This window comes from Genypterus blacodes, unplaced genomic scaffold (genome assembly GCF_046128005.1).
Source record: "Genypterus blacodes isolate CSIRO-AG114 ecotype Tasmania unplaced genomic scaffold, CSIRO-AGI_Gbla_v1 ptg000021l_1, whole genome shotgun sequence".
Classification (NCBI taxonomy): Eukaryota; Metazoa; Chordata; class Actinopteri; order Ophidiiformes; family Ophidiidae; genus Genypterus; species Genypterus blacodes.
In genome coordinates this window covers 5,997,496-6,010,083 of record NW_027466834.1, presented here as the reverse complement: position 1 = coordinate 6,010,083, position 12,588 = coordinate 5,997,496, and the positions used below count along the sequence as shown (strand labels likewise).

At 45.6% G+C, this 12,588-nt stretch overlaps 1 protein-coding gene across 11 annotated transcripts in view; it reads right to left on the bottom strand.

Annotated features, from left to right (window-relative positions):
• The window catches only part of mef2aa (myocyte enhancer factor 2aa), a 49,000-nt gene that overhangs the window by 23,783 nt on the left and 12,629 nt on the right, over nucleotides 1-12,588 (bottom strand). For all 11 annotated transcript variants that reach the window (XM_076142336.1, XM_076142338.1, XM_076142339.1 and 8 more), the window contains exons 2-3: nucleotides 11,177-11,367; nucleotides 4,048-4,251 (exon numbers count right to left, since the gene is read on the bottom strand). In XM_076142336.1, the coding sequence (XP_075998451.1) occupies nucleotides 4,048-4,251; nucleotides 11,177-11,230 (258 nt within the window). In that variant the 5' untranslated portion in view covers nucleotides 11,231-11,367. The remainder of the gene's footprint in view (nucleotides 1-4,047; nucleotides 4,252-11,176; nucleotides 11,368-12,588) is intronic.

Below are 12,588 nucleotides of genomic sequence, written 5' to 3'. Positions count from 1 at the left end.
CTCTTTTCAGTTCAATGACATCCCATTTTGCCTTCAGCCAAATCAAATAAAAGAATCTTATGGGCTGAGCAAAGGTTTCCGCAATTTTGCAGTCTTTTTTTTTCTTCTTCTTCTTCCTCCCCCACCCCCGCACCCCCACCATACATTCCCCAGCCTCCACTTCCACACAGCCACCAGGAGGAGCATAATTGATCAATCATGCTAATTGAAGAGTCTGGACAGCTAGCCCACCATAGCAGATGTGCCAATTTGCATTCATTAAGATCGAAATGAGTCTTAATCACTGCTCAGTCTTTGATTGACAACATAAACATCCCCTGTCTGAAATCGCTGCCGTCCGTTCGGTACAAACCCCGAGAACAAATTCAGGTATTAAATTGGCTAATTCCTTTTCTTTCTTACTGAAAGTCACTGAAAATACTCCATTAATAAACCGACAGCCTTTCTAGCACAAAAACTAAAATCAAACAAAAATAAAATGAGTAAATGTGTTTTGATAATAATCTGCATGGGGCAGATTTGCAGTTAGCAATGGGAGGGAAAGGTGCAATTCAAATGAGGTGTGCTGAAGAAACACATGAAGGGCTTGACATTCTGTAACGGTCAACATTTACATATCTTATTGAGCCATTAATAAAGCACCATTCATAACAAGTAGCTGATAATGATCATGAATTAAAGCCTAATGGAAATGCCCTGATAAATTAATGCTCATTTCCTTCTACAGTGAATGATGCAGTTTATCATAAACACTGGGGGAATAATCTGTATCTTCCAAGTCTTTGTAACAATGCTGCCCCCATTCTCTTCAATATGAGGACAATAGCATTGATTTCCCTATGAATGATCTCAGGTTGTTGAGTCGCACGAATCAGCAGGGAACCAAAAGCAGTGAAAAGTCGATTCTTTGCGTAGGGTGCAGTCTGGTTATTTACAAACCTTAGGCCTCTGGATTTAACTAATATCCCATTCTCAAATTGGGTTAAAGCCTATTCACAACCTAGATCTTATAAGATTACCATTAAGTGTTGACTTCATGTCAATTCTGTGTGGCTGCAAACCAAATTAGGTTTTACTGTACACTTTAATTGTATTGAATGGCTAAAAGAGAGGACACGTAAATGCCAAATGATGCCTGTGAAGCTGCAATCGGATTTTTCACTTTCTCCAGCAGACAGAGCTCTTCCTCTGTCCAGGGAAATGGTGTGAGGTTAGAGTGAAGCATGAGCAAAATCTTATTACATCCTCTAGTTGGGAGGGGAGGAAGAGTAAATATTATTAGATTAATCTAATGACCAGCAGCAGCATTTTCATTTGTGGCAAAAACAGGATTCAATAAGAAACACAATAGAAACCACACCATAAAACATTTACTCATGGATAGTCTGCTCCATTCAGAACACCACAAACTGTTTAATGCCAAATAAGAATCGGTTTCTTTCGTGAAGCAGAGCGCAAATGTAAAACTTTGGAATGACAACAATCCCATCTGAATCGTGTTTCAATGTTTTCTAAAAATAAAAAAAACGAGTTGTGTGACACGGACAGCTGAATGCATAAAGAGCGAGATGTCATACAACACCTCACCTGTCGCCTGGAGTGTCGGTAAGGTTAAAACCACACACACACACACACGCACACACACATTTAGATGAAAATTCTGAGCCTACTGCTCTGCGTTTGGACTGAGAGCCAGGTTTGAGACAAAGTCCACAGCCCTCCACTGGGTTATCAAACTGTGACCCAGGCATGCATCCATCTGTGGAAAACATGGAGACTGTTCTTCCACTGTACAGCTCAGCCTTTATCTACAGATGGTACTACTGAGCAGGAATGTGACCTTTGATTTAGTTCCTCCGACGGGACGAGAGCGTATGCTGCCCATTGAAAATCGGCAGAGGACTCGCTGGCCTCCCGAAACAAGACAAAACGAGCACATGATTGTTTGCGTGGCGAAGATTGGTTTAACGCAATTTAAAAATTTAGATAAGTGTCCAGTGTAAGTGTCCTCATGTGAAGCCTATTTCACTGGAGAGACGGGGGGGGGAGGGGGGAGGGAAGAATGTTCTCATCATTACAAATGCATTGCCTCCTCATCCGTGCAGCACACAGAGAAGCTGCAGAGGAGAGCAACGCTGTGACACGCTGATTAAAAAAAATTGTTTCAGTCTTTTGCCAAAACAGAATACCAGTACAGGCTCTGATTCCAGAAGATTCTTTAAACACGTCGGTTTGTACTCGTATTAGATTGAAATAATCTCGCTTCCCTGACAGATATTCTCACTTGGCATTGACAGAAATATGTACGCACGCAGTTTCCCAGTAATTCCCTTTCGACACTGGCACACTGGAGCTGCTCTCTGGGGCTGTGTGGGAACATTGTGACGTGGACTGGGTTGGTTAGTTCTGCTCTGCTTCTTCTCACTTCTGAACCGTGACCATACAGCGAGTAGGCCGTGGAGATTTACGCATGTCCGCTATGATGATGCTGGGCGAGTGAGCGGGAACAACGGGACACTGTCTTCGCCCTTTTGTGCGCGGCAGCTTCCTTGAGAGTAGCCAGAAGGGTTAAGTGGGAAATAAAGAGATGACTGCCAGTTTGCCCTCCGCTTTGTTCGCCGAGGGAGCACTGGAGCTCCTTGTGCAGACATTACGCACAGTATACATCCAGATTACACCTCACTCTCAACAATAACACCACATTTGATTACGAGGGCGTGATTCAACTGAACAGTAGACTCCCCAAAAATCTTGAGTTGTTGTGTTTGCAGCAAAGTCTAAGGTTTAAATAAGGTTTCCAGGGCCTCGTAAAAAAACAAAATTGTGCTCTCTCTTATGTAAGTAAAGAATGTATCCATGTATTTTTTATGCAGGTGAGCCCCTGCTCTGCTCTGAGGGCCCCTGATGTAGGAGTGACTGCATGACTCAACTGGATGCCAGAGTGCTCTGTTGCAGCTCTGCCAAGCAGGTAATTCACGAGCAGCAGCAGCGGCCGCAGCAGCAGCATGAATAAAAGATAATGGGCAACAGCTGACTCCTTTATGCTGCATGTAATTTCACTAATTCCTCCAAGTTGAAGTCTTTTGCAAAGCTTGGATGGCTGAAATTTCACCCCACACTATGTGCTGTACGTGCTGCGTGTTGCAGTCGCAGCGTTCAAAGTAAAGTCAATCTACATCTTTTTAAATCAATGGAAGAATACTTGATGAGCTGCGTTGTGATTTTCCAGAGAGATATCAACGTACAGAGCATTTGCTTTCATTTAGTCAGAGCGAAGATAACGGCTTCTAAATGCAAATCTTGAATAAGCTCAGTGTGAATAAGATCAGTGCATCAATGAAAGATATTTGGAACAGCATGTATTCCAATTATTCTCATTTACTTTTGGCTTTTACGCTTTTGGCAGGCAGTTTCCTATCCTGGCATAACAAGAAGCTTATTCTTCCCCTAGTGGCCCAGCGTGTAGCAGCTGCCAAGAAGACCGAGTGCTTGTTGAATTTCATAGCGAATTATACGGTGAAGGAATATTCCAAACGCTATTTTATTAAAAGTTACAGCGGCGATCGCCAATTTAACAGTCTGTGCTGAGTAACAGCCTGAGGAGGCTTACAGGTACAATATCTTTGGGAAACAGGGTCGCCAGGCTGGTCGGCAGCTAATGTGTGCGCGCCTGTTTAAAGATAACATTCCCACCGTCGGTTGATGAACCCAAGAGGAGCTGAACTTATCAGGGAAAGCAGACCTCCTGTGCCCTATCTGAATGGCAACTCGAAAGAAACTGTTATTTGTTCCTCACTTTTGTATGTGTAAAATTTAAACAAAGCCTTTATGGGTGCTGGCTCTTATTCAAGAAGTTTATTTAACTGCCATTTGTTTAATTCCAAGACTAAAACAACACAAATGTATGGAATTGAATGGGCTTAATCCCAATGTAGGTTTAAAATAGAAATTTCCTGCTGAGAAGATAAAATATTTGAGCCCAAACGAGGGAACGTTCATGAAGTTTTTCTCCCCCCCCGACAAAGTAAGAAAGCGACACTCACTCACCTCTACAATGTCAGAGTTGGTTCTGCTCTCATGGGGCTCGTTGTACTCTGTATATTTCAGTAACACTTTGTCCATGTCTGTGCTGGCGTACTGGAACAGTTTGTTAGAGCTGTTGAAAATGATGAGGGCTATCTCACAGTCACATAGTACGCTCAGCTCGTAGGCCTTTTTCATCAGGCCAAACTTCCTCTTTGTGAAGGTAACCTGAGGAACACACAGAAAACAAAAACAGCCATCAATGAGGAGGATTGTAATGGGCAAAACATCTGAATGCAATTCCTTCAATAGTGAATGCTTGAAGTGTACGAGTGATGCGAATACTGCAAGCTTGTTCCATCATTTCGTGTTGTAACCAAGGTGAGAGGGAACGAACATTTCTCCTCTAGCCGCGACGGCAAGAACACGGGAGCGTGTCTAAAGTATCTCGTTATCAGAGCAGAGGTCAGGGCGAGAGGCACGAGTCAGCGAGCTGAGTCAGAGCTTTGGCACCGATAGGGGTCCATACATTACTGTACCCCCTGACTCCATATACGGAAAAGCTATCTCTGTAGTGCAGCATAAGCCCGGTAACACGAGCCCTCAGAAGGGACTTGGGGTCATACATCACTCCAATGGTAACCCGACGCTCTCTGCAAAGTGACTTTATGTCCTGTATCTCTGCAGCTCTGTCTCTGTGGTCGCTGCGGACCCGTACACATGTCATTATGTTACCGTATGCTGCACTCCTCTCTCATGCTTATAAAAACATCGTCGCAAATAGACACATTAGGAACAAAGCAACATTGACATTTTCTAAAGGCTGCTTGCAGGAAATACATATGCAAAATTTGTGTGTGTGTATTTTTTCTTTTCCTTTTGTTGTTGTACAGCGTGGCTATCTGGTGCCTGCATTCTTCATCGGTTTCACTGACCTACTAAGAGAGGAGTTGAGCAGATGAGCTAGCTTTGCTCAATTTTAATTGGTCGCAGCTCGGGGCTATACCCTCATTTTAACCGGCGTAATGCAGTCTAATCCTATGTTTTGTGTAATGTCGATGTAACCACTGAGGAGGTGGGGTCGCCTCACCTGTGAGAAATGAATTTCACATTGTTCACACTGCATTTAATTACACAAGAACATAACTCTTGTTCATACACAGAGGACATGTGTGTCATTTTCTATTACATATGACAATGTCTGTGGAACACTTGTGATCACATTATTTCATATAAAAAGGTTTAAATATGGGAGAGGGTGAATCCAAAAATATCCTTCCTCGCAAACTGTAGACACAAACAGAGTTGTGTTGTCTGGCTGAACGGAAAGAGCACTTGTGGGATTTTGCACTCAACGTTTTGGTGATAAAGGTGGACAAAGCATGGAAACCGTGATAAACCGTAAATGTGGACTAAGTTCTCATTAAAGCACAGTCCGTGTATTCTGACTTAACACTAGGGCGGCCTTGCTCACTTGCAAATTTGTTTGGTTGCTTAACCGACTGGAAAGCAGAGTGTCATCTGGGGAAATGATTAACAAATTGTATGCTCTTTAGTAGATGAATGCGGCCGTTAAGCCATGGAGATGTCACCTTTCAGCAGGAAGCCCAGGGTGAGACGCTGAGCGAGGACTTTGTTCCACCTGGATGCATGGCAGAGTGCTGAGTGCAGGGCTGCTGACCCAGGCACCGCTTCATTTCAACCTCAGCAGGAGCACTGAGATCCATTCCTTACCCCCCCACCCCCTAGACCCCGACACTGTACCGCCACAAAGCCAGCTACTCCTCTTTCTTCCCTTATATAAAGGTTCAATTCTCTTTTGTGCTCATACAGGTAACTTTAATAGTGAAAAAGGTGGGGTATAATCTTTATCATACGTTTAAAACAGTGCAGCTTAGTTTTATAGGTCACACAGCGAAACAGCTCAGTGCCTTCAGACCAGGAGACACAAATATATAACCTCCCTCCACCCCCATGTTCTCTGGGGTGACTGGTGAGACAGTGGAAAACCACAGACATCCTTGAGGTCAAGTGGGAGGTTCACTGGCGCAGCGTTTTGTTTGGTTCACTGAGTCAAAGAGACCCACAAAGAAGCCTGATGTGGTTTTTAAGAATTTGAGACATGTCCTCATAAGAGAAGGTACCGTACATATCAGGTGCTCAGGCCAAATTCATAATCTCCACAATGACAGCGCGAGCATCAGCTGCATTGTGCTACATAGCAGTGCATCTCACACCTGTGCTGTGCGGAGACACCAAATGTCAGTGCCAAAGAGAAGCACACATTTAAACTTCTAATACACCAACTTTCTCTGGCTTTGATAAGGTCATCATAACAGCCCACACAATAGCAGCCACAACAGCCTCTATAAGAGCATTTCATTTACTCTGCCAGCCTGAAAACTCTGACCTTTTCTGATGCTGTTGTGATGTGGATCTGAGGTGGTAATTCTGCTCGCACATCACACTTTCTGCACTAACAACTTTTCCCCGAGTGCACCGCCATCATAACCTGTTTCTCCGAGCTTATTTGCATATATTACACTTTGAGTTAGAGTTCTATGTGTTATAAAGCTAACAAGCAACATTGCCTAAACTTGAAGCTGTGCTGGGCGAAATGTGTCTAAAAAAAACTCACCAATCATGGTAGTCTTAATCATAACGTGGTGCAGTAGCAGGAGAGAGTGTGTAACCCATCGCTACCCTAACACATCTTTCCCAAATTAAAATGTGCAGTGGTCACAGATGGAAAATGATCTTGTAGCCATAAACCTTAAATAAAATGGTTGGTTGGTTCAATGGGTTTGGTCCGAGTTACCTTATCATTTAAATTGTTTAATACTGGCATGCTTAACTTAATCTACTGTATGTTTATTGTATGATGTCATAAGTACATATCAAATATGTTTGCCTGTCATCCATTTATCCATCCACTACTTATTACTGTCATACCTTTAACTTCTTTTTCTTGTCTTCATTGATAGACAGCCACTGCCTCAGAAAATTGCACGATATAACAAATATGACACACACACACATCTACAACGAGTTCATGTGTCAATCAAACGCTCTATCAGTGTCTGTCCTCTGGCAAAGGTCCCAAGATGACAAACAAGACATCTGGGATTGAAAGTGCAGCTGTGACTCAGGCATGGAAGGAGACGGCCGAATCGCTAACACCTTCAGAGTAGTAAGGAGCTGGTGGCCTTGCAGGATCCTCATGTCACCCCCCCGATGGCCCCCGTGGCAGACATGAGAGTGGGCTTGAGAGACAAGGGAGGTCTGGCACCAGCTGGCAGAGTGACCCTGGCCTGTGGCTGCTGCCCTGGCTGTGCTTTGCCACAGCACGGGGGGGGGGCCTGGGAGACAGGCCAGGGCCACCCCGACTGTCTGCCTGGATCAGCTCTCCCTGTGAGCCCCGGACAGCCGCAGGATCCCCGTGTGGACAACTGGATCACACACGCAGGCATTGTCTGCTGGGTGGGTTTGACCTTGAAAAGCTACAGCATCCCTGACTGATCCTGTCTAGCAAAGAGAATGGCGCGCTAGTTGACATAACATAGCCGGGCTTTCCTGAAAAGCTTGATTTGATAACGCGACGGATCCTGTTGAAGAGCTGTTGGCTGGCGATTGTTGTAAAAGCAATCGCCAATCATCCTGCAGAGCTTTAGGTAAACTGCAGATCATCTCGAACAAAGATAATATATGCGGTGGCTGTCACATTTCACAGTGTTTCCGCTGCTCCGTCCGTTGTCTTTCAGCGCGCTTTTTACCTGTCAAAAAATAATGATGACCTCTCAGAACTTCAGGAACGGGTGAGAACTGAAAAACGGGGAGGCACGAGCCCCATGATGCTCCCCGGAGAGGCAGAGAGAGAGAATGAGAGCTGCTCTAGGCCTACAGGCATTTGACGTGCCGGAGCAAAAATCCAAAATGAGCCACAGCAAGGGCAGGCAACCCTCCACCCAGCAGCAAAATCATCAAACTTTTAATGACTTGGGCAATTACCCCCAGTGTGCCTGCTTAATGGCATTCAGAGGACGCCACTGCACATTGCTCACTAGGCAACACCAGACTCCCAACACTTAAAGTAACCAAAATGTTGTGTATCCTTGTTTTCTCCGTCGTCACTCCCTTTTGCTGTACGTTGTTATTTTGTGTTCTTGCTTGAGTCCCAAACCTGTCACAACAGAATGGCTTTTAAAGGCCAAAATCCACTGGACAGTCCGCTGCCATAATTATAAGTTTTAATAATACGCTTTTCTTACTTTTTGTCTGGGTGTATCTTTATCCAAACTCCTCCTTAAGAATCACAAACCAGATTTTCCCTAATGACTAATGAGACAGACACTGTGCATATGTTTACACAGAGACAGTGAGACAGATGAAAAATAGGAAAGTGTTTGCATCTGTGCATGATAGATGTGCTTAGTGGGTGTGTCTGTGTCCCTGTGAGTGTGTGTGTTCGAAACAGGAAATAATTACTGTGAATAAATCAGAATAATGTGGGGGTGATGCTGTTGTCAGGCTGTTATATAGCATTCATTTACAATCAGTCTGTCAGGATGTCTTTGTCTCTGCTGGTTGAGGACTTGTTTCTTTACTGTCCCACCCTGTGGGTCCAACATCAAGCTCTCCGATAAACCCCAACACACCACACATTTACCAACTGTCCAATTCCTGGCTCGTTATCGTATCTTACTTGACATTTACATTCACCGACTGACTCTGCTGACCTGAATTGGGGGAAACTCGCTGTGGTTATGAATACGATACGCCATAGGTAGTGACTTGAAGCGAAAATAAAATCAGCGAAGATCACTGCCTGTCTCCACTCTGCACTCACAACGGCTGATAGATTGTGCAATTACAGGCCTCCTTTAGCCAGTGCCACACTTGCTGTTATAAATCCTGAAAGGTTAACAGCCCTTCCAAAGCACTTGCGGTGATAATGCAAGGAGCCCCTGTTGTCCCCGTACAACATCGCATATTGCAATACTATTTAATTAGCCCACTTAAGGCCTTCTTTCATTTTAATGCTATGAGCAGCTAGCAGCACAGGCGGGTAGATAAAGATTCAAATTGTCCTCCGACAATGGAGACCATATGCTAATGGATATTCCCCCTTGGCCGGGAGCGTGCCCCAGGGAGATGGCATGTGTGCTTCATGGCCCGGGGAAAGAGGAAAACGATACATACACATACATCACTTTACACCAAAGCATTATTTTAGCAACAGTGGCCTATTGTCAGTGCAGATGCTCTGCTGAGCCAGCTAAAACCAAGCTAATTGCGAGCTGAAAAGCAGCTGCACTCGGCTGATAAACTTTCTCACAAATGATACAGAGACATTTAAAATCTGACTTTGGAAGACACGTTAATAATAGGCGGACGTCTCTTGCTTACAGCTCTGTGTTTCAGTGAAACAACGGGGCCAAACAGCTTCTTGCGTGTTGTTATCCAGTAAAAAGATGGATCCTTTCAAGGGCCTGTTAACAACCTCTGCTCACGTCTTTTTCTATTCTACACTTTTCCTACTTCTTTTCTCGATGCCACAGGTCATTGCTCACAGTGTGGATGTGCCAGGAGCTGGTGCCGGTGCTGCTGCTGCGCTGTTTGGATCGCACCCACAGCCAGGTGTTACACTGATAATTGGCCCACAGCGTGATTTTTTGTTTCTCACTTGGCTGAACTGCTAGCTTCACAATACCAGACATGCGGCAGAACCGACTGGTTAATGCCGTCGTGTTATCGCCCTCGGGAGAGGAAGCGCAACCTCCATTATCTTTCTGTGTGTACAGCGAAAAAGTTGTTCCACCTGTGTAGGAATGCAAATGATATTTTGAGAGGGTGTTAACAAGCCACGTAAAATGAATGCATCTCGGTATAATTGGTGTAATTCATCAAAAACTGCACTCAGTGTTTCTTCGCTCTTAGGGAGTGTGTAGCTAAAAAAGAAATGGACGCAGCTTTCCTGCTATAGATACCCAAGCCTGTTATTCGTGTTTCCAACAGACCCGGACTGTTTTGTACAGCGTTTAAGAGTTTATATTTAACAGGAGCGGAGAGCGTGAATTCCATCTCTCTCCCTCTCTGCGGCTAGCCAGGACCAGTGTAGCCGAGGCAGAGAAGGGTGCTGTGTGTCCTGCCGACCCACCCTGCAAATGAGAGGGTGCTGTGGTGCAGTGGCTGCTCCTAATTACTACCAAGCAGCTGCAAACACACAGGGTTGCAGCAAGGGGCCCGGCCGTACTGCCAGGCGAGGGGACAAGCCCTACAGTGTGGAGAGGCCACAGGCGGCCCGCTGTGCTCCTCGCTACGCTCAGTTCACTCCCACGCCATGAGGCCCCCACTGCAGCCCAGCACTCCTGCTGCCTCATCAACTTCTCTGGCCGAAATTGCAGGGCGGCAGGGGAATCGTGGCTGTAAATATGGGGACACTGACAAAGAAATGTCACGGTCTCTGTTCAGCTGTCTGGGACTTCAGGGATGGGAGGTACGTCTGTTTAGATCCAAGCACAGCGTGACAGCTGGTGAACTCAGGGCACCAGGGTAACACAGATGAACAGGAGCTTTTGGGCAGGTAAGGGAGGGAAATCATTCACGTTAGAATCCTGATTCCTGTCCTCTAAAATTCAGAATCCATTCCCAAATTTTCACGTCATGGTTTCAGTTGCATTTTAGCCAGAGGGGAAGTTTGTCACGATGAGGAAAACTCAGTTCCGGATGAAATAAACTATGTTGAGCGCTTTCTTTGTTAAAAGCAGGTGTTTTGGACACGCTGGATGTTATTGTCTCCTGGGAGAGAAGGCGCTTGACACGACATGCTGCCTGCAGGCTTTGCTATGGTAGTGCCGGTGAGTCATGGCTGATAATGATGACGGAGAGGTTGTTTTCTACAGCAAACGCTGCCATTTTGGAAATGTTTTTGTGGCCGTTGACCTGAACATCCAAAACAGACTAAGCCGACTACATTTCAGCTGGTGTGCACATCCGTGTTTGTTAGTTTGTCACAAAATTGGGTAACGAATCAACTATGGACCATTAACAAACAACATGGTTCTTTAAAGGTAATCAGCACAGGAGGACATGCTGCTCTGATTGTTGTGCGTGCGGATGTGTTTGTGTGTGAACAAACGCCGCCCTTACTCACCTGCCTGTTCCTCTCATCCATGATCCTGGTGATCTGTATCTTCTTCCTCCCCATGGCTGCGTCCTTTCAGGTCTCTCCGACACCTCGGCAATATCAGAAAAACAACAAGCTTTCTTCCCACACCCTCCTAGTACATTGTGCAACGGTCTTTCTTCTCGTTCGCTGTCACACTTCGCTCTTCACGCTACAATCTGCAAGAGGACAAAAAGTGAAAGAGAAAGAAAAAGAGAAAGAGAATGAGAGAGAGAGGGAGAGAGAGAGTGAGAGAACGTTAACATCACACTCAACAGCGTGTCCTTAGGCACATCAAAGCACTGGGCGGCTCTGCGTTCTGTTCTCGAGCACATTCAGAAAGAATGAGACACACATGGCGTGCCCTTATCTCGCCTGCTGCACTTGAACCACAGCTGGAGTCGATGGAAGAAAGCGTCACACTTAGAGGACAAGCAACTACCCGCGTGTGAGACCTGCTGTGTGTCGAATTGACTCACGCGGAAAGTGCAAGAAATCAAATCAGGGCAAAATAATCTATCTGGTTTTATCTCTGCATCTATTTAGTTAAGAATTTAGCAAAAGGAGAACTGTCCGAATGAGTGAAGATTCGTCTCCGTTCCCGTGCCTTCAGAGACGGGCGACAACATTCCCCTCAAGTCTTCCTATACTGGCCCATCTAAATGCCAGCTTTTGCTCGTGAAATGATTAAGAGGGCACCTAGTGTGGAGCTGACACGAGTTGAAATCTCCTGGGCTGGGCGAGAGAAGCAAAAAGAGAGGGTGGGTGTTGGGCACATGGACGTATATTCCCACATGGGCTTGTAACCCGCCCAGTGGTTCAGACCACAGTTTCCCCCGGGGGAAAACTAGCTCTATCCTGTCTTGTGCTTCTCTGCAAAAGAAGAGCTATGGCCCCCCCCTCCCCAGAGGCACATCCATCACTTAAACCCCCGCCAAATAGAAAATGTCTAAACAACTACATTTCCCCTATGAGTACAAAACGTAGAAAGGTTAACAACTCCGGCCATTACATGCAGTCAGCAGGTTGTGAGCGGAGGGAAGCCAGAGGGCGAATTGGCAGTGAAAACGAAAATGACCAGTTCCAGTAACACACAGTCATTATGGGTTACAGTCGGACTGACATTATGGTGTCTGGCTGTCTGAATCGGGGCTCCACTGTAGGCAAACTTGACTGAGATCACCTCGCTAACTACCCACGCACGGCTGCTGGGGCCAGGAAAGTAACCGCTTGAACCCCCGCAAAGAATTCCCCAAACCACATCACAACAGGCCAGGCAGAATGACTGCGTTCTTGTTCATTCACCATTTCACAGACACAGACACACACACACACACGCAAACACATTGACAAAGAGCGTATGGGGGTTTGTAGTTGTGTGTTGGCAGTGTGTCTGCTGC